Source organism: Chamaea fasciata, unplaced genomic scaffold (genome assembly GCF_029207755.1).
Source record: "Chamaea fasciata isolate MVZ Bird 193981 ecotype frontalis unplaced genomic scaffold, bChaFas1.0.hap1 SCAF_7, whole genome shotgun sequence".
Taxonomy (NCBI): domain Eukaryota; kingdom Metazoa; phylum Chordata; class Aves; order Passeriformes; family Sylviidae; genus Chamaea; species Chamaea fasciata.
The window spans coordinates 27,290,055-27,317,464 of NW_027094092.1; the positions used below are offsets into that span (position 1 = coordinate 27,290,055).

Here is a 27,410-nt window from a genome sequence, read left to right on the forward strand (position 1 = left end):
AATGGAAGAAAGATTTGGGGGTTTTGAACGTATATTCAGAGAGGGAAGAAACTATTTTGAGTATTTGCTGGGATTCCTCTTGATTACCTTTGCAGCAGCTATTTCTGATGGAATACATTCACACTGTAAAATTTTGACATTGCTCCCAAGAGGAGAGTTTTCCTGCTCTATTGTCTTCTGTATAGATTAATGGGTAAATGAAATACAAAGAAAGGTTAGGAGGTCACCACACATAACACGAGTGTTGGTGAGCAAGACCTCCTGAGAACATGGTCTCTTGGAACAGCAAGCACATTGTTTAGGCCTGAAGGTTGTGAGAGGACAGGAGAAATGAGTGTGGAGCCCTGCAGGTAAGAGAGGGTTTTTACTAGGGCCTACCCTTTCTGGTACCTGTATTTGAATAATTCCCTCTTATCCAAAGTCACTTGAAAAATGGAAGGAGAGAGGATCGTATTGGAAAGAAACAAAAGCCTACAGGCTCTGCTCAGGTTTTCATGGGGCTTGTGAAGGGAATCTCCCTGTACAGTGTCTTGTATTGCAGGACACTTCTGAGGCTTCCTTTCAGAAGCCAGAGACACCCTCATGAAGTGTGTTCAGTGAGCTCAGGCCACTAGCAGGGATGCCACGGGATGAACTGGGTGCACCAAGTCCTCAATGAACTCTTGTGGAGCTCATGCCACACCCTGAGTGCCTTATCCCTGTTAACGGTGCTCCTGCTGCAGCTCACTCTCTCCTCTGGGAAAAAAACAACCATACTGTGACTGGTTGAACAGTTTTACTAACCCACTTTTTAAACTACACATGCTCCTGTTCAAGAGGAGTAAAAAGTAAGAGCTTTCTTGCACAGGCATCAGTGTGAGGTTAAACAAAGCTGATGGCCCATCAGGATGAAGGTGGCAGTACAATCCCTCCATAAATAGGTTGCTCTGGCCAGAAGCTTTAGGTGCAAAAGAGTAATAGTATCTTAAGAAATGAGACAGCTGGAAAACTTTGTAATATTCCTGAGAGGGTGCTTGCGGAAGCTTACTTTGAAGGCAGAATGAGGATTGCTTAGTGTGGGACTTGAAAGCCCTTCCTTCCTAGGATGCTCAGGACTGTTGCAGCCCTTTCCAGTGAAGACACGGACTCAGGTGAGAGTGCTGCACCAGGAACTGCCAGGAGAGGCCACCCCTGTAAAGAGCAGCAGCACTCATCTCTGTGTGCATGTGCAGACTGTGCCTGCTGGCACAAGGCACTCAGAATGCGGAGTCCCAGCCTTGCTCCCTGCCAGGGCCATCTCACTGAGCCCTCTTAACGTGCTGTGCAGCATGGCTGTCATTAAAACAGATTGGTATGCTCACCTGCTGAGCTGGCAGGACCCCAGGGGAAGTGGCATCTCTGATGGCACAACTGTACACCTGAATGCACTAAGCAGATCCCAGGATGAAAAGGTGGTTCTGGCATTCCTTTAGTATAAGAGTTTTAGAAAACTTGAGTGCAGTGTGTCTTTCCTGTAAAGCCCATCCTAGGACTTTTACCCTCTCATAGGTTCCTGAGCTGGTCAGTGCTTCCTAGAGATGCTGAGAACAGGATGGTCTTGCCCAAGCCAGACTGGTTACCAGGCAGGAAATGAAGAGGGTCCATCGAATGGTAATTGTTCTCAAATACAGGTATGGTATCATCCAGTTACTGTGAGCTGGTACTACAACGTTGTAGCTGAGGGCCCAGTTGTACCTCTGCATACTGACTTTGCACAGGTGATTCCAAATCCCCAAGATGTGGTCTGTGCAACTGGGCTTGTGTCCTGCTACAGCTGCACGAGCAAGCCCGCCCTTCCAGACTGCTGACCAACTGCATGTTAGGGGTGTGGACTGGGTGAGGAAACACTGATAAATTAACAGGGGCATTCAGCTTTGCTACTGGACCAGAAAAGGGGCTTTGCTCCATGCCTGCTGCTTTTTACAGGGGATGGTGGCAGGGCAGTCACACATCATCTAAAAGTTTAGTAGGACAAAGTTTAGTATGACCCAGCAAAAAGGACTGATGCTGGGGGTGAGGAAAACAGCTGTTCCTTGAACTGTTTCCAACCATGGAGCATGGTTGCTTCTAACCAATTGCTTCCAAGGTGGACCGGTGGCAGTTGCAGGAACCCCAACCAAAGCTAGTCTGAACAAAGCCCCAGGACACTTAGAGTGTTCAGCTTCTCAACATCAGCTGCTTCGCTCTGCTGGGCTAGCCTACTTCCTGAGGCAGATGTGACCACAGCTAAAGGTTAGGCGATCAAACTCGGATCAAATTAGAGTAGCCTTTTGACAGCAAATTCAGCTAGCACAACAGAGGCTCTTTAAGTTACCTGCTTGGCAGGCTTACAGCTAGATTTCAGAGAGGCTGAATCTTACCTACAGTTAATTAGTGTTCAGGTTTTATTTACAAAAGGTCTGAGATGTATGTACACAGCAAGATTTGCTGAACTGCTGAAGGAGGTTCACAATTAGATGAGCAAAGCAGATGCAACAGCAGCACATAAGGACTCAACAGCTTTGTGACTGGTGTGAAGATTCTGAAGTCACATATAGATTGGCAGCTTTGTAGACCACGTCTGAGGAGAATATTATGTCAGTTATAGGAGAAGTGATAGAGATCCTGTTTGACAGCCATGAGTAAGCCAGGAACTCCTCGGCTCCCCCCAAGTCTTGAAGAAAACACCACACTAGGAATGGCATCTTTGGATGATGGGTGGGGAGAAGGGATGGTTCTAAGCAGATGAGCATCTTGAAGACTCCAAATTCTGGTGTAGCAATCCTGACCAACTGGGAGGAAAGCAAAATTCAACATTACACAAAAAGGACTTTACACAGTTCTGCAAGATTATCACCCCAGAGGCAGACGGTCTATGGGGAAAACACCCTGCATTTTTTAACACCCACAAGAGGCAAAGTGCTTATGCATACCTTACAAAACAAAAATTTTACACTGAATACAAGAGTGGGAACAACGTGCATTTCCTATGAGGTAAGTAAAGGTACAAGAAATCACCATCCTAAGCCAAAAAAAGGGGAGAAAAAAATCAGTTAAATAAAAAATTCTTACTATTCCACCACTTACTGACAAATCCAAGGAAAGGAGGTCACTGTCTCTACAGTGACTTTATGAAGCTTGGCACACTATCAGGGTTTTGTTTCATCTATTGATACTTTTCCTCCCCCCACCCCAAATATTATAATAATAATAATAAAATCTGAGTGTAACTGGGAGTATTCAAAATGAATCTGAGTGGTATAGACATTTTACAAGCAGTCAGGCCCACATGCCAATGCTTCAGTTCATCACTACATTCTCCACTTAAGCACCAACTAAAGATATACACAGTCTCTATATGAAGTTATCACCAAGTCTCCTGTTTACATGTTGTTTCCCTGAATTTTAAAATGAAGTGTTTTCTGCTCTACTCTTGAGACATTTTGTGGAAAGGATAATGGGACTTTTGCAGGACACAGCAGATAAAGCTGTTGAGCACCTCACAGGATTGATTACAGTAGGTGCGCATCCATAACATAATTTTCATAGTATATTACAGTATGTTTAAGGTTAATTTTTTTCTGAATTTTAAAGAATTAACAGCTTTATAGCTTCTAACAGCTATACCTAAGAAACACCCCTCAGGCATAAGAAAATCACTACCATACACTATAAAAATAGAAGGGGGAAAAAGTCAACCCACCTGCTATAAGAAGTCCTTCCTCCTCATTTACATGCAGAGGGAGAAGAGCATATTCATTGTGGTGACCTTTGTACTGTTTCACACACTTGGCTGTTCTCAGGTCCCACAGTTTTATCTGCAAGTTGAAGGAGTTGTTTGAGAGAGTATATATTGAAGCCAAGGGCACCCAAAGGTTGGATGTGTTGGAGCATGTCCAGAGGAGGGCCACGAAGATGATCAGAGGGCTAGAAGACCTTTCCTGTGGAGACAGGCTGAGAGAATTCAGCCTGCAAAAGCAGTCTCCTCCCAAAGGAGGCTACAAGAGAGCTGGAGAGGGTCAATTTATAAGTGTATGTAGTGATAGGATGAGGGGGAATGGCTTTAAACTGAGAAGGTTTGGTTCAGATTAAATATTAGGAAACTCTTTAATGTGAAGGTGGTGACTGACTAGAACAAGTTGCCCAGATAAGTTGTGGATGCCCCATCCCTGGAAGTGTTCAAGGCCAGGTTGGATGAAGGTCTAGTGGAAGGTTCCCTGCCTATGATAGAAGGCTGGAACCAGGTTATCTTTAAGTTTCCATCCGACCCAAACCATTATGTGATAAATAATGGGCTCTGGAAGAAGACCCATTAAATGGAACTACCACCCACTTCCATACTACAATACTAAGAGCAGACATCTGCCCTTGGGAGTGGGCTAGAGTACATCCATAAATGTAAAAGCCCAGATACTAAAAGGAACAGAATACCCTAAAGACAACAAATCCATACCTTTCCAGCCATATCTGCTGCCATCAGATAGTGTTCAGCCTCCATAAGGTGAACAGATGTAACTGCTGAGCCATGGAAGAGACGAATTGCTTTCCAGCTCTGCCCCTTGCGGTTACGCTGGCGCACATCAATGCTGAAAATCTCACCCGAGCGGCAGCCATTGTACAGCACCGGTGTCTGGGAGAGTGCCAGAGAAAGAAGTGTACTGAGTCACATCTGCAAGGATCTTACAGGTTACACAGAGTCTGTATCATGCTTTTGAGGTCTACAGTGGAGCTGTCAAATTATTTTAACAGATGCATTAAGAAGCAGAAATTTAATTACACGCTGCAACATTTTTCAGCCAATTCATTAGTTCCATTCAAACCTCAGCTATTTACTTTAGCTGTAAAAGTTTCCCAAGGTAAGCAGGAACTCAGTCTAACGTAACAGCAAAACAGAAACTGTAATTCTCATATTTCTGTTTCACCATTCTAATTCTTTGTGAACAAGTCCATCAGTATTTTATAGGGACTTTCTCCTTCTTGGTGGAGGTAATACACTGAGTATTATTAGAATGAGGTTTTTGCCAAAATCAAAACAATTTTACATGTTATTACTGTGCCTTTTGTACTTCCCTGTCTTTTAACTTCTGTAATCTTAACAAAAGTTGCCCCTGTTGCCACAGTTTAAAATCAGATCATCTTTTTGTTGCTACTCAGTTGTGTGCAAGCATCAGACCACATCAGCTCTGGAACAGCTGTGGAACAGCCATCCAATAGCAGCTGTCATCAAAACCTTATGTACAGCATGAGGAGTCCTGCTGAAACAGAACGAAGAGCCCACCAATGAGGCGGTGCTCTGAAAAAATGGTGTCTGGTTCTCCCTACCTGCGTGGCAAACTGCTGTGCCAGCACATCACTGCTGGTTCCAAACGTCTGACGATGCCCTGTCACTACATTGGTCACAAGAACTCGTCGTGTCAGGCCTAAGGAAGACAGATGATGTTGGTTTGGCTGTTATTTGCCTAGCAGCTGGGAGATGAATGGAAGAAGTCACTCCCACTGAGACAGAGGGGGTCGCTAGCCTTGCAGATAGATCACCTGTGCTAAAGCAGTTGTCTGCTTGGGGATTCAGGCACCAAGCACAGGACCAGGCAGTGGATATCTTGAAACTGCACAGCATTCCAGGACGATCTCCTAGAAGACAGGAGCAACACATGAAGTGTTCATAAAATGTTAGGACAGGACGATAACTCAGTAAGGTTCTTAGATTGACACATTTCTTTTAATATTTCAATCTGAAGCAGAGAAAGTGTTACCCAATTAGTGTCCTTTTGCTACTCAAGAGACAGGAAACAAATGGAAGTTCATGATGTAAGTGGGACACCTACCATCTATGTAAATAGATGATACTGAGAGACTTTATTTTATTTTACTATACTTAAATTTACTCAGTAGTCAGAGGGCTTACAATGGCAGGAAAGGGAAAAGTAACACCTGCCTTATAGCACTAAGTAAGCCATTTTTTACAGATGAGTGGGCTAGAAATAAAAAAAAAACCATTTACTTTATAAACTACAGATTAGCCAAAGCCTGACCTGCAAGTTCTGTGCCTGCTTATTAAAAAAAAAAAAAAAAAAAAAAATTAAGTAATAAACCCCCAGATTTGAACCTTACACATGTAGCCCCTGCACAGAATTTATGCCAATTAGCAGACTATGTCCCCAGTTTTCACTTCCTTCATGGCACATCATATATACATCTGTCAGGTAGCAGAGGTGACATGGACCTATGGATGGGTAACATAGACCTATGGATGGGTAACAGTTTTAGACAGGCTAAGTTCTACTTTTCTCTCAGCATCTACTTAGCAAGGCTCCCACAAACTACCTGTTTAGAATAGTGAAGGACATCAAATTTGGAAATACCTAAACAGTCAGTTGGATATATTAGACAAGAGGACTTTGGTGGAATTCACAGCACCTAATTATGGTGAAGGGCTTAAAATCTCTTACAGAGCAACTGGGTATCCTGGCCTAGTAGCCATCCACCCTCAGTGACTCTTCATTCAAGTTCATGCTGACTCTATGCAAATTTTTTTAATGGCTGCATATATAGCAAGACATTAAAAATTTAAAATTAGTCCATTACTCTTATCTATCACAGATTTCCTCTGTATAAATTTAACTGATCATGTCTGAATGGAAACCAGATTAGAGCACTGCACTCTGTGACTTGAAGAAGCATGGTTCTAACATCTATCAAGAAAGTCCAATTAATTAAGTCCTGCTCCCAAGAGCATTCAACAAAAAAGATCAGCTATAGCCAGACTTTAGACGCAGTAGTCTCCCAGTCAGTCAGGTTTCCATACAACTGGAGCTGGAGCTTGTACAAGGAGCTATGGGCTGAGATACTTACCAGCTTTCCACCTCTGATTTATGCACTGAGCATACCTGAGCAGCTGCTATGAGAAGGGATTCTGCAGTGGCTCTGGATACATATAAGGATATGTGAGTACTTGCTGTGTGCAGCTTCTGAGTATTAATTACAGGCCAAGCTACTCATGAAAAATCTGAAGTGTTTACTTTACAAGTGAGGTGTTCTCCTGCCAAAGTCAAGTACTGCAGAGCTAAAAATAATCTAGGGCTTTGAGTACTGCTTGTTAATTAAGTCTCAAGTTCTTTCACCATAATTTCACTTTTTAAGCTGTTTTAGTCTTACAGGAATACAACAGTCTGACCAACTACTGAAAAAGAATGCTAAAATAATCTTTCATTTGTACTCTTTTCCTGCCATAATTGCTACCAAAACTTGGAGACAAAAAATCAACAAAAACACCCTACCTGGGTTAGTGCTGCTGAACAGTGATGCTGGAAGCAGACTGGCACAGCCTGGTGTTTCTGCAATTCCCATGAGACACAGCTTGCTGGAGTGAGTTAAGAAAAATTGCTTTCTCTCTAGAATGGAACAGGCTGCATAATATTTATAAATGGGAAAAGCAAGATGCCCTGACACAGCTACAGCTCACAACACTTTTCCTCAAGACCTCTGATGTGCTTTACAGTTACAACTAAGCTGTGACACTTCATTTCTTTCATAGGAATGAGCTAGAAAGAGCTCATTCTTGCTTGTATTTTCACTACCAGAAAGATAAGAGAATACTATTGTATCTTACTAGTGATAGGAAAAAAGAAAAAAATAAGCATGGCCTACACAGATCTTTCTTCTCACTTTTTCATTAATATACATTAATATAAATATTGGAAAAATGAGAGGCAAGGAAAATTCACTTTAGATTACATTTAAATATTTTATGAAGACTGTACCAGGTCCAAATAGAATTTGGAAGCTGCATTTTGAGTTCAGTGGGGTAAATCTGTAACTCAGCTAGGGGAAAGCACGGACCCACCAAACCAAGCGATTCCGAACCCGTCCCCAGCTGTGCTCATGCCTGCTGAGCTCCTGCCCCGATGAGTCGGTCTGGAATTGCCTGGCTTTTCACACAGGCCATTTCATACTTTTCTATCTAATTCTTTTGGCACTTTAATAGCACACCTGTTGTCTGCCATCTCCTACGTCAAAATTCAGTTTTTTCCCCCCACTCTTCTGGGCTCTGCACTGTCCATTACTGCTTCCCCTTTTATATCATCAGCTTTCCTCTTCTCTGAGTCAGACCTGCAGAACATGCTCTGAAAGTTGCAGGTGATGCTACTGAATTGCTCCCATTCTCCTCTCACCCCAACCAATATGGGGATGGCTTTAAACACAAACAAACCATCACACTTTCAAAGAGGTTCACTTCAGAAAAAGGTTGTTGCCTTAACCCTCTCCTCCTGTTCTTTTGCCTCAGCCAATTTCCAAACATCAGATCATTTTGGATATGGCATTTACATACATTATTAATGAAGTGAGAATTCTCCATGGCAGAAAACATGGTCTTTCATTTACCATTAACATAGGAACAATTCTACATAGATCTGTAACAGAACCATACATCTGCCTCAGTAATTCCAACATATTTTGATTTTCATTACTTCCACTGTTTTCCAGAAAACTTATCTTCTGGGGAACTACAGGAGAGGTATTCCTTGAAGTTAGTTTTTTCTGTGAAGCATGATGCAGACTTGGGAAACCTGAATGACAATTTTTCTTTTTCAAAAAGGATATAAAACATGAGAATCTGGATGAGTCAGTGATGCCCAGCACACAGAGTTCACCTTCAAAGAGAAGAAGACATACTATTTTTGTGATCTGTTATTCAATTAAGGAAAGATTATTTCCATGCAAAAATGACATAAAATTAGGCACTGGGCACAACTCCTCAGCCCACTAAATAACTCAGTAATGGGGTACAAGCATTTCAGCTTCATAACAGAACAGCATTGAGAAGTCTGATCAAACACAGACTAAGGCACCAAGCACATCCTGTTATTCAAGAGACCATCCCTGAAAGAACCTGATCATGAAGAGATCATGAAAACCTGTTTTAAATATGCCTCATATTTAAAGAGAATAAACACAGTTTAAAGGTAAACTTTAAGGATAAACACAGTTTCCCAAAATTATTCTTAAGAAAGAAGCATGTCAATCTTGGTAGTTTTGGTAGCCAAGCATCAGTTTTGCCAGCTACAGTCCAAGCCTAAAGTAATCACTATCCTTGGAAGCTGGTACTTGTACGTAGTCTTCCATTCCAATTGTAGTATAACACTCCTAACAACTGTCACTGGTACTGAGCACTTTCAGGACAGGTTTATTGTGGTTCTGTGTTTACCCAAGCTTCCCATTTCCAGATTTTTCCTTTTTCTTCTCCTAGCCCCTTCCCCAACCCTCATGGCACTTCCACCTGAGCCTCCCAAGAACAGTGTTCTGAGAATGCAAGCACCAAAGGAAGGAGGAACAGAAAATAGTACTTTGCGGTTTGTGAAGTAGAGGTTGTCATACATCTCCACAGTGAGAGACTCCTTCCCCAAACCGCTGAGATTGATGATACCATATTTACATCCTCCATGCTCTACATCGTTCACAGTGAATATTCGTTCACAAGCAACATCTGCCTGTAAAATAAAAGCTTACCAGTCACACTTACTGGAAACTTACAGGAAAAACAGCTTGAAGGAGTTGCATTAGGTCTAAAATGAAACAACACATTAATTCCGATCCCTTTAACATCCCATTCACCTCTAAAATCAAAGGTCATCTCCTTTTAAACGCATGCGCAGAAAAAACAGGTATAAGGCCAGGATTCAGTCCTTGGCTAACAGTAAATGATCTTTCCAATGTTAACAATTCTATACACTTACACAGTTTGAGTCCCTTTTGGCTTCAGCTACCTATGCAGTGCTCTGTTTACAGGGCCAGGAGCTGGTCCTGGAGAGCTTCCTATATAGTCTAAGAAAGATCATGAAATGTAAAGTGATTACTGATGTTTACTTAAATTCTCTGAACCACATGCTTTGCCACTCTCAAAATTCTCTTTCATTTTGGTCTTCTTTCTCTTGATCTTCTCCACTCCTCCTCCCAGCCCCACAATAACGACCCACTCAACTCCTGTTTATTTCCAAAAGAACATGTTGATCAGATTAAAAAGAAACCAAAAAACCAACCCAACAAAATATGCTTTCAAATTCAACCTTTTTTATAATTTTCCTTTGTAGGAAAGGAACAGCCTCTCCCTGCCTGTTTGAAGTTACTGAGCACAGATTTTAAGAACTGACAGCAGGAAAAACACATCTTCAAGAGCTACATTTGACCTGTGTGATTTGATTACAAGAGCCTTAAATTTTCACTGAAGAGGGGCTCTCTTTATCTTAAAGACTTATCATTTCTCATAACATACCACAATGATTTTAAAATTGTTAGTCCCAGCAACTGAGGAATCTGGACTGTGAATTTCTATCTTCTTCCTCTGCATGGAGTTCACTTTTAGTTCATGGACTAGCCTGTAAAAGCAGATAGGAGAGTGAAGGGATCGATGAAAGGAGAATTCAGTTAAGCCTAATTTGATGCATATGAAAAGAGTTCTGGCCAGGGTATAGAACTGCTACTCAATCATCAAAGAGAAAATGCCTGAATAACTAGCATGCTAAAATTTAATCTGCATAACCCATGAACATGTCCATCTTCCACATTCATGGAATTTTATCCCACTATTTTGAACCCCAGCACATCTTTAGTAGCCAGAACAGCAACACATCACACTTGCCTTCTGCTGTTCTAATGGCGAGGCAAGGGAATGGTCATGTCCATAGAAAGGCACTTACCCTAAAAAAGCTGTGCTATACTCATAAAGTACAATGCGGCAAAACAGCATATCCATATACGTACATAAAGTGAACTATTTTTAAAGTAAAATTGGGAAACAACTTTCTCATTTGAATTCTCATCATTTTAGTAATCTGATTATTACAGAATGTACCCTTTTTTCTGACTTTAAGTAATTTGTTCCTCCTCAACCCAATGGAACAGTAAGAAATGCAAGAAAACCTGACAGAAACAGTTGCACTAACAGCAAAACTTGGCACTGCAAACAGAAGACAAACCAAATCATTGTACCTGCAATAACTTGTGGAGCTGAGCAAACCCAGCTGCCTTTTCTGTAATAGCACAGATGAGTTCAGTCCAGCCCTCGGTGTTTTCTGGAAGAGAGTGACATAGAACTGTACTCAGTTATTTACTTCTTTAAGATTCAGATACAGCTGTGGGTCTTTGATGTTTGGGATGTTTGGGTAACTTTTTTCTCTAGCCTACACACATTAAAATTTTCAGAATGTACAAAACACATTTCAGTTCCATATACCTGATGTACTACAGTAAGTAGACAAGAATATACTCCTGTGAGATGTGGAGTACTTCTGTAAATACAGAAGATGGAGGAAAAATATGAAACTCCAACAGCCATTGTTTTCACTCTACATAAGCACCAGTACCACCTGGAGGTGTAAAGTCACCTTCTGGTTTCATTACAACACCTCCAGTTCTTCTTATACAGCAAAATCTTCTATCACAACGAGACTGATATTAAACACGCAGTCTTATTGTTGTACTAAACTGCTTTTCCATTCCTTTTCCATTCCCCCCACAGTTCCCTGGAGTTGGAACTAGATGATCTTTAAGGTCCTTTCCAACCCAAGTCATTCTACGATTCCATTCCATGATTCACAAATGCTTTAGAATTTAATGCAAACACCTTCAGAGGAGACCAAGGGATAGAGTATTCAGCAGAATTATGGAGTAAGAAATTCTTTTGATAATGCTCAGACAAAGCAAGTGTTTGAGAGTCAAAAGGTTCTTTACACGGAAGACTGAAGAGCTGGTTGGAGAACTCCATTGCTTAAGAAAAAACAGTGTTCACTTCCCCCAAATGACAGCATATAAGCTGAGCTAATATCTGTAAAGTTATAAGACATGTTTTTCAGGTAATGAAAAAGTATTCTTGTTAGATATTTTACCCACACTACAAATCTGCATCATCAGCATTAATTTCACTGTAACACTTTACAACAAAAAGCACACAGGCTTTCCAGACATAAACATAAGACCTGCCTTGATTTTTGCTGTCCAAAAAAGTTGTTCAAGAAAAAGGTGTTTCCACCAACTATGTTAGTATTGCTTCTTCAAGGTCCAGGAATATGATCAATAAATTCAACAAAAATGTGAAAAACTTTAAATCAAGACCCCACTTTGCCAATTCAAAGCAGAAATTTGAAACCTGGCATGCAATATCCTGACTCAAGTGTAACTCTGGAACAACTGCAATTCTGAGCACAGTTCCTGTGTTTTTATAGATCTTTTTGTTTGTAATGACTTGACGTCATTCCTGTGTGGAACAGCCAAACAAAAGGCTTCATGGACTTTATCCTTAGCAGAAAAAGAAATTGAATTGTCAGAACTTGAAGATTTTAGTTTATAATCTGTCCTGGGCCAGAGTACAATAGAACCTAATTGCAATCTTTTTCAAAACATACCTGATTCTGTTTTTCTTCTTCTTCTAAGAGTCTCCGTCTTTTGCACTCCATCGCCTTGTGCTGAATGCTGTCCCTGGTGAGTGGGTTGTGGTTATTATGTCCAGGCAGGAGGCGAAAATAGCGGTTCTTTTCTGGGTCATAATAAAACCCTGGCAGTTCTTTGGGGTGGGGAGACATGGGGGAGAAAAAGCAACAAAATCAGACGGATAACTAAGTTTGTTTATTGTTCTTTGATATTCCATATCTTCATGTGAATGTCAGAGTTGTGAACTCTATCTCCCAACAGGTCCCAAGCATGATAGACTAGGAACAGATGAGCCACTTACAGGAGAAAAAAAGAGGTTATTTATAGTGTTCAAATGCACTGCTCTTACACAGGCACAGAGAGGATGTCCCCACTGACCAAGAGGAAATTCAGACCAATCAGAAAAGCACAAAAGAAAGGTTTTGTTGCAGAACAAAAATGGTCTTTCTTCATAAATAAATCACGAGAGGACATTCTCAGTTAAAAGACTTGGTAGGACAGCAAAAAAATGACAATGAGGTATCAAATAAACCCAAATAAAGTGATTCACTTCCCAGAACAAGACACTTTTTCTTCAGCACATAGGAGAGATTTAGATAAAATCAAGAGTACATTTGGCTCCTTCCAAAGATCAACTGGGATGAAAAAGACACCATTTTAGTGCTTCACTGTCTGTGTGAATGCAGAGGCAGACAAGTGGAATACTTTGATAGATTTAAAATACTTTCACAGATTGTCTCAAGACAAAGAAATTTATTCAGAGGCAATTGTTAACATTTCATTTCATAAGGTTTTATTTAAAACTTTATTTATTACCAGATTTCATTTTAAGTATCCTCTTTTTGCAGCTGCTGACCATCAGCTCCTTGTCTGCATCTTTTAGGTTTCAGCTTAGCCACAAGTCACCGAGACTTTTTCAGGTCAGTGAAAATAAAAAGTTAGTCAATGAATCAGTGAAGTTTATAAAAGCTCACTACATTTAGTAGTTACACAGTAACTACACAGTAATTACACAGGAATAAATGTCTTGCAGGGTACATCTCCTAGCATGCTCGCAACACAATACAGTGATATATAAAAACAATCTCTTTAAACTCAGTGTTGTTTCAGGACTCTCCTGTTGCACGGTAATGTAAGTTCCCACTGGCTTAGTTTTTGCCAACATTGTTTACTGAGTCAGGAAGCCAGAACATAAACAGGACATCTTTCCCAACAGCACTGCTACTTCATCATTTGTTGTAAATGAGCAAATATTTAGCCAGAGTGTATTTATTACAGACTACAAAGTACACTGAAGGCATAAAGAGAGACACATCACACAAGACACACACCACAAAGTGGTGGATTGTTGCACCTTTCAAAAGTCTGAGTAACTGAACACAAGCTGTAATTTTTTATATGCTCTCTTATTTTATTTGCTTCCTTAGCAGTTAATTTTCTTCCTAAAGCAGCATTTCTGGAGGGAGAACAGAATTGCACTTTTTCAGTTTATATCAATTTGGCTATGCTCACAAGTTCTCAAACATGAGAAGCACTTGTAGGCCTGAAAGTGATTCGGCTCTGTTCTCTAGATCTTTACTTACTACATCTTTTTGTATCACCTGATGTTACTTTTCTCCACAAACTTTACTGTCTGTATTATTCCTGTCACACCAGATTATTAATGCAGCTACCACTACTTTTTTCACACGATCAGCATATAGAAATTGACTTTTGACCTATAAACACTATCTCTTACCTGGTGCTACAGAGCTCAGCGTTGAACTGGATGAAGAAGGATCTTCATTGCTGCTGGGACCTGCATTCATTGGGGTCTGTGGTTCTTCTTGTTCCAGACTAAAAAAACAGCACTGCCTTCAAGATAGGCCCCCCCATACATCTTTCCCACAAAGAATCTAGAAAGTAGATTGTTACTGACATCGATGGAATACCATTCTGCACTGCTCTGATAGCACACTCTGCATATCACCATACATTAAACTATGGAAATCAAACAGTGAAAAATATCCAGCTTAAAAATTTCTCAAGAATATGAGTGATACCAACATCCTAAAAGCCCTAAATTACTTGCTAATACATTAGAGGTGGCTGTTGATTCTGCAAGTGCCTTTAAGTTTTTTTAGCAAAAGATTACCTAGGCAATTGTACATTAAACAAACAGCCCACTCCTGAAAGCATGCAAGTCCTCACAGCACAAAGCGAGAGACAGTGTGGGTAAAACACTGATGTCAGGTCAAAAACATTTTGCCATTCTCTCCATAACAAGAATTCCACTGATGAGGTACAGAAACATGCAAAATAAACAAAAGTTTAATGAAAAAGCAACCATAAAAACAGCTCAAACACAGGCAAAGTGTAAGTCCTAAAATGTAAAACGTGCTTTCCTGAAAGGATCAGTTTTCAAGGCAGAGGATTATTCCTGAGGCCTTGTTTCTTTTTCCTGATCTGCTAGATGTGGTGTTTTTACCACATTACTTATACCATGCTTTCAAACATTCAGGAATATCCTTTAATGACAGATTTTACACCAGTAGACTCAGAGGCTTAAAATAAATAGGCACATAGAATGAAGTAATTACGTTTTTCTTCTCTGAACTGTCTTTTCGTATTGATGAAGGGTTTATGGACGACAATGCACAGCTGAAAGGACTGGCTAATGGAACCGCATCTCAGTTTAAAATCGGTGTAGCAGTTGTGAACACACAATAAACTTTCAGAAATCAGTGCAATTCCACTCCCCATAGGGATGACAGATGACCAGAATTACTGTCTACTAGATCTTCAGGTGGCAGCCCTCGCAATTCTAGAAAGTCAGCATTCTGCACATTTAATTAGGCGTAAGACCCAACGGCTTAGCCCATGCTAGGCACAAGCTCCCTGTACTTGCCTTTGGGCGCGGTTGTTGTGACTGGGTCTTCTGTGCCGGTGGGGCTGGTGGCTGCGCTTGTGACCGCTCCATCCACGCCTCTCCTTGCCTCGACGGTAGTTTCTCCGCATTTCTACTCTTAAAGCAAACATACACACATATCTCACCCCTAGTTGCCTGGAACGGCTCAGCACACAAGACAAGTCTCTTAATGTGGCCTCTTTTCCAACAGTTTCAATCTGTAACGAGCAGGCCTGCCGACCGCCCGCAGCACAGCCGCTCCCTTACGCCAATCGACTTCCCCATTAGTCCCGAACCAGCTCCGCGGCTCACCCCGCAGCGCTGAAGCCAAAACCCCGGAGACAGAAGGGCAGCGATGACCGAGCACCCTCCGCCGCCTCCCTGAGCCCGCCCGCCCGCTCCTCACCGCGCCGGGCCCACGCCAGCCCCGCCGCATCCGCGCTGCCGCCGGCGCCCCGCCCACGCCCCCAGGGGAGCCCCTCACTGGCGCTCAGCCGCGGCCGCCGTTTGACAGACAGCTCGCTCGTCCAACCGCAGGAGGTCGGGCCGGCGCGTGCGCCGCGCGGGGGCGGAGCCTGATTGGAGGTGGGGCCGGGCGGGGCGGGGTCGGGCTGGCGGCGGGGCCGGGCCGGGCTGGCGGCGGGCGGGGCCGGGCTGGCGGCGGGGCCGGGCCGGGCTGGCGGCGGGCGGGGCCGGGCTGGCGGCGGGCGGGGTCGGGCTGGCGGCGGGGCCGGGCCGGGCTGGCGGCGGGCGGGGCCGGGCTGGGGGCGGGCGGGGCCGGGCTGGGGGCGGGCGGGGCCGGGCTGGGGGCGGGCGGGGCCGGGCTGGCGGCGGGCGGGGCCGGGCTGGGGGCGGCTGGCCGGGCTGTGCGGGGTGCGGCGCTGAGGGCGCGGAGTGTGAGGGCTAAAGGGGGGTCTTAGCACGGCAGGGGAGCAACGCGGGGCGGAAGGGGTCGCTTAGCACGGTAGGGAAGCACCGCAGGGCAGAGGCAGCCTGGGGTTTGCTGGGAGGTGGTGTGCTTTGAGGGGACTCAGAATGGGTGTCTCCGCTTCCTTCTCTTATGTCGCTGGCTTCCTCAAAGCCGTCCTTTGGCTGCGGGCAGCTGAAGCTGTTACAACCGCTTTGAGTTTATCAAGAATTCAGAAAAGATAACGTCTTGAAAGTGACTCTCCTGACTGAGACCCCTTGGTGCTTAATTTTTTCTTGTTTTGAGCCTCCTAGCCGTGGGCGGTGTTGAGGCACAAGGTGGGCGGAAAAGCTCGGGCTGCAGCAATCAGTGACACCTCCTCTCTTGCTCGGAGCGCCTGAAGGGTGAGGGGGTAGCTACCATCTCCTTGCAGTCTGAACGATAAACCCGCTCTCTTCTTAATCGTTTATTAAAGGTGTGTCCTTAAGCAGTTTTTGTGCAATGGCATCCCCCTTCCTGCTTGTCTAGCTTCTAGGACTTAAAAAAAAGTTATTACCAAAACTGTAAAAAGGTTTGTTTATTTAATGACTGATTAACGTTAAAACAAACAAAAGCTATACTTTAAAAATTTCTGGAAAAATAAGGGTTTTAGCCTTTTTGCTTCCAAGAAGATGAGAGGGTTTTTTTTTTGGTTGCTTTAACAGCTTAAATAAGAAATGCCGGTACTGGGAAAATAAGCAATGGGTTTTTGCTACATTCGATGTTTAAGACTTAGCACAAATTTGCTGTCTTACTTGGCAGGAGAGTGATTCTTGGGAGGTAGTATTTTTTTGTTTCTCACTTGCCTGGTCTGTGTTTTAAATTCAAAATGATTAGAGTTAATATAGTCCTGGAAAGTATTCACTTAAGGATGCAAACAGCTGGAGAAATCACCTGTGGCTTGCATACTTAGTTTGTGAGCTCTATTTCTTTGTCTTTACAAGGCAGAACACAAGCATGGTCTAATTCTAAGGCATGTTTTCTTGGTTAGGTCTGTTTCTCATAGTGGTTTAGTGATAGTGATCTTTAGCTTTCACAAGAAAATTTTGAATTTTAATACAGTAACAGGAGAAAAGTGCCTAGAGAAAGTGAGCTGTTCCTAAAACTTTCACTGGTGTTGACTTATTCAAAGTAATGGTTTATATGGTGTTGATACTTGATCTGTATGTAAATTTGATGCTGGTACACCCATGCACAGGCTTCTAGGGAGTGTTTTCTTCATGGTATTTCCTAACTTGTGGGTAATAGTCTGGAATATCTAATGTTTTGCAGGTACTGTTATACTCTGCTTTGTTCATTGGGTTTGTTTAATCTGTTTAATTTCTGGTGCCCAGTGAGCAGTATTCAAGGTTCTGTGACCAATATATTCTGCTTATAAGCTGAGGGATTCCTGTCACTGGAATAGTTACTATTGGGGAAGAAGTGTATTAAATGATTTGTTTTCTCATTTGTATTGCAGGTACTTACTATGAAAGTTAGTAAAGAAATAAAGTGGGAGATAGTTCAGAGATCACTGGTTTTCCATGCATGCATTGAAAAAAAAAAGTAAAATACAAACACTCACCCATACATTGTTCCTTAGCAATAGTTTGTCTACCCTTTTCTTAAAGCCTTTTTGTTTGGTTTATTCTGATTATTTTTATTTTAGTATTTATTATTATATTTCACTGAAAGGTTTCCTGATGTGTTACCTTATTACTTATTGCTGCAGTTTAAAAACATAACTGCTATTCCTTCTTCCTTCTGTCGATATAGAAAACAATTTGTTACCTTGCTCTCTGCACCTGTATTCCATATTTGAAATGTGAAGAAGCTGTCCCTTTTGAGTAATTTCCTGTAGACTGAAGACTGCCTCAAGAATATCATTCTACTAGGATATTATAGATGTCAACTTTTAACTTGGATGATTCTTGCGTCCTTTTCTGGATCCCTTTGATGGAGAGCAGATCTTTCCTTGAAGTGTGTTCCTAAAAACTGATATAACACTACTCAGCTGAGGCCGCCTTAGTGCAGAGTTTGTTTTGCAGGTTTTACTCAGGTTGGAGTTGTAGGATGTCCTACAGCTGTGCTGCAGTGCCACCTCCCATGAAGCTTATGGCCAGAAGTGTGAGCAGTTGTTTCCACTCTGGGTTTGGGGAATTGGCTGTGTCTGTGCTGGTAACGATTGAATGCTGCTGGTGTCAGGCTGGTTCACGAGCTGGCCCAGGCCATCCTGCCCTGTGGAATGTGCTCTGCCCCTGTGTGCACCTTGGCTGTTTTTCTACTTCCTATAACCTGAGGGACTGGCTTTATACCCCTGTAGGTGATTCAATATATATGTTCAGATTATGCTTATTTAGTTGATTGAAATGTATTTGTAAATTGAGTTAAAACAATCTGTAAAGACCAAATTTTATCAATAACATTAGACTTTAAGGTTTGAATGTAGGTTTAGGATTATAATGAGTTGCCTTTCAGATGAACTGCAGGGTCTGAGCCAGTGTTCATTCTTAGCAGGTGCATCTCGAAATTAAAATTAGTTTCTTTTGCTGAGGCTTAAGCTGTGTATTTTTGCTCATGCTTTCTGGGGGCTAAACCTGTGTTCTGCCTGTTAAAGCTCAGCTTACATAAGACAACTCATTAAACTTTGCTAGGTGGGAAAGTGGGCCCATGGATTACCCAGGGTTTTGTATAATAATTTTTTGTTTGTTCTAATACTGCTGAAATCAAAGCAATTTAAGAGTCTGTGCAACTTCTTGCTTACTCTGCATGATGAACTGCATCAGTCCCGCAGTAACAGCGTCAGAGCTCTTGTGAAAGTTGCTGTTTGCTGTTTTATCTTAGTTTTCAGAAAGCCCTGCTGTCCCACAGGCTCTGCTGTTAATGCAGAATATAGCTTTTGGATTCTCTGGCATTAGGTCATAAAATTGGTTAGATTGGAAAAGACATTTAAGATGATCCAGTCCAACCATTAACCAAATGCTGCCAAGTCTACCACTAAACCATGTCTCCGAGTGCCATATCTACATATATTTTAAATATCTCCCGGAATGATCACTCCTCTGCTTCTCTGGGCAGCTTGTCCTAGTGCTTGACAACCCTTTTGCTGGATATTAGGAAAAATTTCTTCAATCTGAACAGAGGAATAAACTGCTGTAGAATTTAAGCATTTAAGGTGTTGAATTGTTGCAATTCGGTTTGTATAAAGATCACTGACTTCCTGCATTTATTCTGTATGTTTCACTTTTTTACTCTGTGTGTTTTAAATCTCGAGCTCCCCAAGTGGTGCTGATGGTCTTGGAGGTGCAGTGTCCCTTGAGGATCCGCTGGGGTTTTTAAGGACGGGACCGAATCGGAGCTGACCCAGGAGAGGGCAGCAGTGCACTTGCACAGAACCACTATGTCTTGGCTCTGTGGGGTGTTCTGTACCAAGTATTGAATATCTATAAAAATCGATTTTAAAAGCAGAAATGCACTGATGAATCCATTTGTAAAAGTGTATTTAATTGCATTTATAGCCCTGAAGTCCAGGGACACTGTCACATATTTTAACCAGACTTTGCTTCCAAGTAAGACGGTGAAACTCCTTTCTCCTGGTATCAGCTTTGTCCACCCTGCAGGTCAGAGGCCATAAAAAACAAGCCCATGAGAGATGCGTCAGATCTTAGTATTTATATATATGTATGTCTTTTTAATATAAAAATATAGTTTTTATAATATCTAAAATATGTAAGTGATATAAATTCAAATTTTGCTCTGACACTATATCTGAAGTCTCTTCCAGTCAGGTATCTTTGGGAGTGAGACATATGCTGGTAAAACCTTGCCTTCTTTTAAATGCTTTTCATAATAAAAATGCTTAGGCATAATTTACTGGATAGTCTGATGAGAAATGAACTAATCTTTTTCCTGTGGACCCAAAATAATAGTTTTTATGTAAAACTTACCAGAAGTAAGTTGCATTTAAAAATTATTTAGGTTCTTAGGAAGGTGTCAGTAAAAGACAGTAATTAAAATATTTAGGTTATGCTTTTGCTGGCACTGGTGGAGGGACTTTGACTTCTGATGATAATCGGAAGATGGGCTGCAGAATGTGCAGGGATGAGTGGATGCCAACAATGTCCATGGTTCTGTGTATTGGTAGAAATGGAGCTGTAGTGTTACAGGTCTCTTTAGATATGCTGGCACATTCCAAGAGATGGTCTCTGGTAAAAGCCCGTCTGAGACCTTCTGTTTGCCATGGTCTGCCCTCTCCTGTGGGAGACAAAGGTGCTTGGGCTGTGTTTGCCACCTCAGCCACTGCATGTTGCCTCCTGTGACTGCAGCAGCTCAGTGCAGAACAGTCTTGCTGCTGCAGCCACTTGGAGCTGACTAGGAGAAACAAAACAACTAAGATCCCCAAAATACAACAACAACAGAGAAAATCCAAACCTGAATCTTATTAGGCATTTAGGGAACAGTTAAAGAGAGACTCCTGATCCACGTAGCAGCAACTTAATGAGTGCAGAATGACAAGTCTGGTGGCTGCTGTTGCCAGTTTGGTAGAGAAATGCAAGTGTTTATTACATGTGAATGTAGCTTCTATGAGTATTGGAACCCAAAAATCCAAGGTGAATTATTACTAGGCTGCCATACCTGTGTATAAGTGAGTTATTGCAGGACAGGCATGGTCTTAGATATACAGAGAAGATGTATCCATACTTGCCAATATCAACAGGTTGGCTCTAATCTGCTTGGTCAAAGCCAAATGACTAAAGTGATAGGTCTACTGAGTTGCTTTCTAGAGCGACAAAGCAGCACAAAATTAGGAATTCAGAAGATAAAGCTCTGTGTGACAGAATTCACCTCTATTGTGCATATGTGGGTTCAATTTGAAATATGCATTTCAAGTCAGGAGGTCCCAGTGCACTGAGCTGGAAGACCATGGCTGTGTAAATGGCAAACTCCCAGCTGACCCTGAACTTCTGTGGGACCTGCTGCACCAGCTGGATCGATACAGATCTATGGGGCCTGATGGATTAATCTGAGAATACTCGGAAGAGCTAGCTCATGTCTCTTGCACTGATTTTTTGCATGATCTTGGTAATGGCTCAGACTCTCAGGCACGTGGTGTTGAGTTTTGGGGTAATCCTGTGCAGTGCCAGGAGTTGGACTTTGATAATCCTTGTGGATCCCTTCAAACATAGGATATTCTATGAAATTTCTCTCCCTAGAAAGACAAGCTGAAATCCAGACTCTGGTGCTAATTTTTATGCAGATAACTGTGTATGTCTTAAATGAGCTCTTATTGATCCTGATTTGAGAGGGACATTAAAGATCCTTTAATTTTTATTGTAGGAAGAATGGTCACTTTGCCATTTTGTTTCAGACTTGTCACTCCTGTGATGTGGCACAAGTTTCTGTGCACCAGTTAGGTTTTATTAGTTTGTTCCAGAAATGGTTGCATTTTTGTATACATTTTTCTTTCAAAATAGCATGCTGTCTTTTGAATGGCAAAGTGCTGGATACACAGGTAGTCCTTTTGAACATTTTTGATGTTTTAGCTAAATATCTTAAATATTATTTATGTGCAGCATGAGCCATTACTTAACACCCTGAAGTATCTTTTGTGTGTTTTTGACTTCTGTCATTACTTGTGGCCCAGTCTAAGGACTATTAAATGTGTAATGGTATTCACCTGTCCTGGTGGTGGTGTAGGCTTGTGAAAGTTGTGTGTGTATAGACACGTAGATCAACATATCTCTGTCTACAAAACCAGAACTGCATTACCATGTATTTCAGTGTATGGGTGGGGAGAATGCTAATTTGAAGGCATGAGATTTGAAAGTGGTATTGACCATAGATGTCTGTGCTCTGCCATGTTTCCTATGAAAATTGAAACTTTTTTTTTTAAGTAATGTCTACAGATGGTAAAGTGATCTGTCAAGCAGGTAGGAATGCTAGCAGGCTTACACTGCCAGAATGCCGGACTGGAACTTCTATTCCTTGCAGAGCCTTTATAGAGTGGAATATCCTGATGGTGAGGAAACCTGTGTTGAATAATACTGTCCTGCCCACTTTAGGGGGAAAACTCAAGATCTACATTGGAAGGTCAAGTTCCTGATGTAAATAATGCTGTCTTTAGAGCAGTGGCAGCTTTTTCATTTTTCCTCCAAACTCATTTGTTCAGATTGTGGACCTCTAATACACAAAGTGCTTACAGATACAAGATTGATTTCTAGCCTTGTATTTAAAATTTGCCAGGAAAAGAACTAGTCAACATCTCCAAGGAAGTATTCTCTTTTGGGGTCAAAATCTTGTGTGCTGCTTCATAGTCTCCCTTGCCTGCTTTGGGTATTAAAGTTGTACTTCTATACAGAGAGAGGTGAACTGTTTTGCTTTTACGCATCAATAGCAGATGTCAGGGCTCTGACAGCTGATTTCCCACTGGAAGAATAATTTGTGACACAGACCATAGGAATCATCTTTCTTAGCAGACTTCCATATTAAATACATGAGGCTTTGAACAGATGTATAGATCGATGATATTGCAGGAAAAAACTCTTCTCCAGAAATTTCAATCTGGAAGTTGGTGTTTTGCCTTCAGAAAACAACTTTCCCTTTGAAGTTCCTAGCAACTAAAGACACAGTGTTACAGGGCTACTAGCACCTCATTTCTCTAAGTCATATGCTCTGTCATATCCAAAGGAAAGCAAGTAATTGGAGAGACTTGTATGCAAGGAGGCAATGTAATCATATGAGGGTGGTTCTCAGAAGTGGACAGTAAATGAACACCGTTTTGGAGTGTGAGCTTCCTGAACTGTCTTGTATGCAGTGTGCTGTAGATATTCCCTTTGTAAAAGTACTGTTTGAATGATGCAGGAGTGACTTGCTTAGTCTCCCTCCCCCTCACCTCGTCTTTGAAGATGTGTGTTGGAATTTCTTGTTTCAATGTTTTTGTTTTGTGGGTTTTTTTGGGTTTTGGTTTGTGTGGTGTTTTTTTTTTTTTTTTTTTTTTTTTTTTTTTTTTTTTTTTTTTAGGGAAAGGAAGTGAATGTTTTATGAGGTAAGAATTCCTCTTTCATTCTCTTCCTAATCCTCTCCCTGGGAGAACATGGCGGGAGGAGGAGGAAGCTCAGCTCAGTGTATGGATACTGGTGTGGGAGGCTTCCTGTTGCTGACATGTAACGTGGGGTGAGCGAGTTTCTTTTGAGGACTTTGAGGAGTATATCCTGAAGGAAGAAGGGTGGGAGGAGGGAAGGTTACCATGGGAAAGCAGTCTCCATACATCTGTGCGTTCTGTAGAGGGTATGTGTGGGTTCTTTGATTTGTTTGGTGACAGGGGAAGGATTTGAAGGAAAGTCAAAGATGATCTGCAGATACCTGGTCTCATAATGATAATGTATATTGTCTACTCATGTCTTGGTTACTATTTATATGCCTGTATTACTGTAATAACATAGAGGAATATATATTACATGGTAATATATAATACAGTAATTTATCTTACTATTTATATGTTCTGGATGCTTCCAGATGTATCATTGTGGCTCAGTCACAAATTTTATTCTTAGGCTGCTGTGCATTTGGTCATTCTAATTGCATGTGTACGCTGATATTTATCATGGACAGTGGCATTGCCTTCCAATCCACTGGAATGCCTGTTCCAATGTTGGCTCCATAGATGCTCTGCTTCATGGAGCCCTTCTAGGACCTGGTTTTCAAACTGCTGCTCTTCAGGGCACTGAATAGAAGCCAGGAATATTGAGCAGTAGTTGCATGTGATTACCAGTATAGATACCAGCCTGTAGATTTCAAAGCATGTGCCTAGTGCAGAAGTCTGCCCATGGGAGTAGCACTGCAGGAACTCTTATTAGTACATACTAATAAAATTAACTTTCTGCACACTTATTGTCTGTCATTTCTGTGCACCTGTGGAAAATAATGAAATGAAAACATTTTAGACAACACATACAATACTTAAATGAAAACATTTATCTAATATTTCTGGGAAGAAATATCAGATAAATGACTAAATTAAAATAACACTGCAGATAGGGTAGTCTTAGCACTGTTTTGTAAGATGATCTTCAAAAGTCTGAAGACAACTTAAACTGCTTATGTGCTTTGTAGACCTCAAGCAATAACTTTTTCACATATAAGATGTAATATATCAGTTTGCAGTTCCAAAACAAAACTGAGACCATCTAACAAAACTTTAGCTCTCAGCTTAATTGGATGGTAATTGAAAGAGGAGGTAGGATATAGAAGATGGTTTATGGGCTTGAGGCTGGGTTGAGCTATTGTTTCCCTGAGCAAAGCACTAACTGGGAGCAGGAAAGCTCTGAAAGTCCCAAGGAAAAAGAATAGGTAAATAACTGGCTGTAGGATCATATAAATTCTGTATTATAACCTTGTGGGAAATCAGGAAGGATGACAGAACTGTATATGAAATGGTTAAGAGCTTCCAGGGCCTTTACGAGACTACCAGGCCACAGGGTTTGATCTGTGTTAATTACCCAGCAAGATTTAATTGTGTGTGGTGTGTAGTTTTTGGTTTGGTGTGGGTTTTTTTTTTTTCCATTTTCTCTATTTGGGTAAAACTCAGTGTAAGTTGACTAATAGTGTTTAATTATTTTCTTTATAGAAAATGGCTGCTTTCCTAAGGCTAAGTGTGATTACATCAGCTAGTAGAGCATCCTCACTTTGAGTACTCAAACATATTTTATCTTTGTTCAGAATGATGTTTCAGAACAGCTGAAAACAGCACTTCTGAAACAAATTGTTTTAGAAGTGGGGAAGAAAATGGAAATACAGATTATCAGTGAGTTGTGCATAAATTGAAAGTCTAGGGGAACTTCTAAGAAGTAACATAAAGAGTGAACCTTGTACAATGATAAATCAGTGAAATAAAATCGCTCCCATGTGTTCTGGATAAAATTAGAAGAGTGGATTAATGCCTTTATACAGTGTTGCTAGTTCTGCATGTATACTGTGTCCAATAGAGAAGTACTTCTAACTGGAGGAGAGTATCCACTAAAAATTTCTTTTAGTTGGAATGCAGGTATTTAGTAACCTTTCTTACAGACAGTTGCATACATTCATGCAGTCATCAGCCTTGTGAAATGAGGGAGGATAATTTCACAAGAAATTTTAAGACATGTTTCTCTCTCTCAAAAAAAAAAATTAAATGGCGATGAAAGAAATAAGTGAAAATAGTTGGATGGTTCGCCTGTGTTTTGTTTTTGAATTATTCTTGTTTTGGAATTCTTTTGGACCCACACAGCATAATTTGGTTGGATTGAATTCTGTGGGGCAGACTCACTAAAGAATGATTCTTGTAGTAGTGGTTGGATATACTTGTCATGGGATTGGATATACTTGATATGGGAATAGACCATAACAGTAAGAATAACCAAACTTATATTAGGCAAGCAGCTGGACAGTTGTTTTTACTTTTGGTTGTACAAACTGACTGTACTGAATTTTTTCTATGTCTTTTGAGCAGTCTGATTATCCTTTTTTGTGCCTTTTCTAGCTCTAACAAATTCTACAAAGTATTGAGAAATTGAGCACATTATAGATTCCTGTGTTGTGGCACAATGCCCAGAGTGTGTTATCTTTGACTTGTGGTTTAATAGTGAGCTGCTCTCAAATAATTTCTGGTTATATCCCAAGATCTTGTTCTTGACTGGCAAGAAGTAATTCAGAGGTTGAAGTTGTATATGCAGTGTTAGGATTTTTTAACATATGTCAATTTGTCACTATTTTATCTACCATTTAATGTCTTATGAGTCAGTTTTTTTGTTTCCCTCTGCCTCTTCCCCTCATCTTCTGAAAATCTCCAAAACAAAGCAAAAAAAAAAAAAAAAAAAAAGGGAAAGATGACTCCTTCTGAGTTCAGTTATGTGGGAAGAATAAAGTTCAGTTCCAAAGCTTCTTTGCAGGTTAATTGAAAATAGTCACTGAAACCCTCTGCCACCTTCCAATGCCCTTTCAGAAGGTAGACTGAGGGAAGCTTGCTTTAGGGGGGAACTTACAGAAAAATCCATTACTTCCAGGTTCCCAATCTTAGTGCTGATGAAATAACTTGGAATACACTAGAAATGTAATGTGACTGAGAGGAAATGGTTACAGGTTTTCTGAATTACTACGAAATAGTTTGATGGAAAGAAAAATCTCACTGGAAAGGGATTACAAAGTGGCCCTAATTTCTTTCTGCCTGTTACTGGTAGTGGCAAGCAGTGCTGCAGGGACTGGAAAAGATGTTATTAAAATTTTTGTATGCAGCACATACACAAAATATGTGACTGTCCCTAAAGAGGATAAGAGCTTGATAGTTGCAATTAAAAATAATTTATTCAGGCTTAGCTAATGCTGCAGAATCTGGTGGTCTCTTGTGCTGCTGGCCTGTAGTAAGCTGCAGCATGCAAGGTGTGGCGTAGAAGAAATGCACAGCTTTCTGATTGCTCCTTGAATGTGTGCCATGAATACATTGTATTAGTGGTGCTACAGTAGATATAATCTGGAGATATAAGCAATTGGAATACAGATACTCTTTTATCTAAACTGTACTAGTCTTAACACGTTAGATTGATCCTACCCATTAGTAAGAATGAACTCATAAATGTTCCAGCTTAAAGTCACCTCTGTAGTATTTCTTAAAATATTATTAACACACTGTGCTGGCTTCTGAAACCAGCTGGTTTTACTTCTGTTTTCTGAGTTCAGAGATATGCCTGGTATTTATGTTGTGTTTGCATGACAACTTTAGGATGACAGCAGCACTGGAAGGATAGCTCAGCATAAACCTCTGGCTGCATGAGTGGCACTTCTACACCTGCATGGAACAGTGTCCAAGACAGTAAATCCTGTATGAAGGCTCAGCTGCTTCTCTCTTGTGCTGAGTTTTGTGCAGCTTTGTTCATCTCTGAAGGTTACAGGAAGGGGGACACTTGGCTTGTGGCGTTTGTTTGGGTAACTTGGCCCAGCTTGCTCCTCTGGGCAGCCAAAGAAGCTGCAGACAGCCCAGTTTTGCTGTGCTGTCATGGTGTAGGTAGCAAGTAGGCAAGGCTGGCCATGGAGGAGGAAGACACACTCTGATAGATCTGATGCAAAGCCTATTTAATTCTCTAGAATTATTTTTATGGAATGTGGATTAGGTGCTAAATCCTGGAATAGCATTTAAAGGTTTCTTAG

General features: G+C 41.3%; 2 protein-coding genes across 6 annotated transcripts in view; one reads left to right on the top strand and one right to left on the bottom strand.

The window, feature by feature from the left end:
* Positions 1-2,379: 2,379 nt before the first annotated feature.
* On the bottom strand, positions 2,380-15,798 carry DCAF4 (DDB1 and CUL4 associated factor 4). Of its 5 annotated transcripts, none has more exons than XM_066188174.1 (14): positions 15,714-15,798; positions 15,308-15,424; positions 14,159-14,256; positions 12,396-12,553; positions 10,984-11,066; positions 10,268-10,370; positions 9,342-9,485; positions 8,599-8,648; positions 7,275-7,354; positions 5,533-5,628; positions 5,320-5,417; positions 4,451-4,627; positions 3,701-3,815; positions 2,380-2,789 (listed from the first exon to the last, which is right to left on the bottom strand). In XM_066188174.1, exons 2-14 carry the CDS (start codon positions 15,415-15,417, stop codon positions 2,596-2,598), a joined length of 1,506 nt encoding a protein of 501 aa, XP_066044271.1. In that variant the 5' UTR covers positions 15,418-15,424; positions 15,714-15,798; the 3' UTR covers positions 2,380-2,595. The 5 variants fall into 5 exon arrangements, with proteins under 5 accessions (XP_066044271.1, XP_066044273.1, XP_066044270.1 ...); XM_066188176.1 differs by having other exon boundaries at positions 15,308-15,419; positions 15,714-15,737; XM_066188173.1 differs by lacking the exon at positions 15,714-15,798 and adding an exon at positions 15,620-15,667.
* Positions 15,799-16,258: 460 nt separating this feature from the next.
* DPF3 (double PHD fingers 3) overlaps positions 16,259-27,410 on the top strand; it is a 178,998-nt gene continuing 167,846 nt past the window's right edge. Inside the window, exon 1 of the mRNA XM_066188179.1 lies at positions 16,259-16,271. The gene's annotated coding sequence lies outside the window, so the exon portion shown is untranslated. The remainder of the gene's footprint in view (positions 16,272-27,410) is intronic.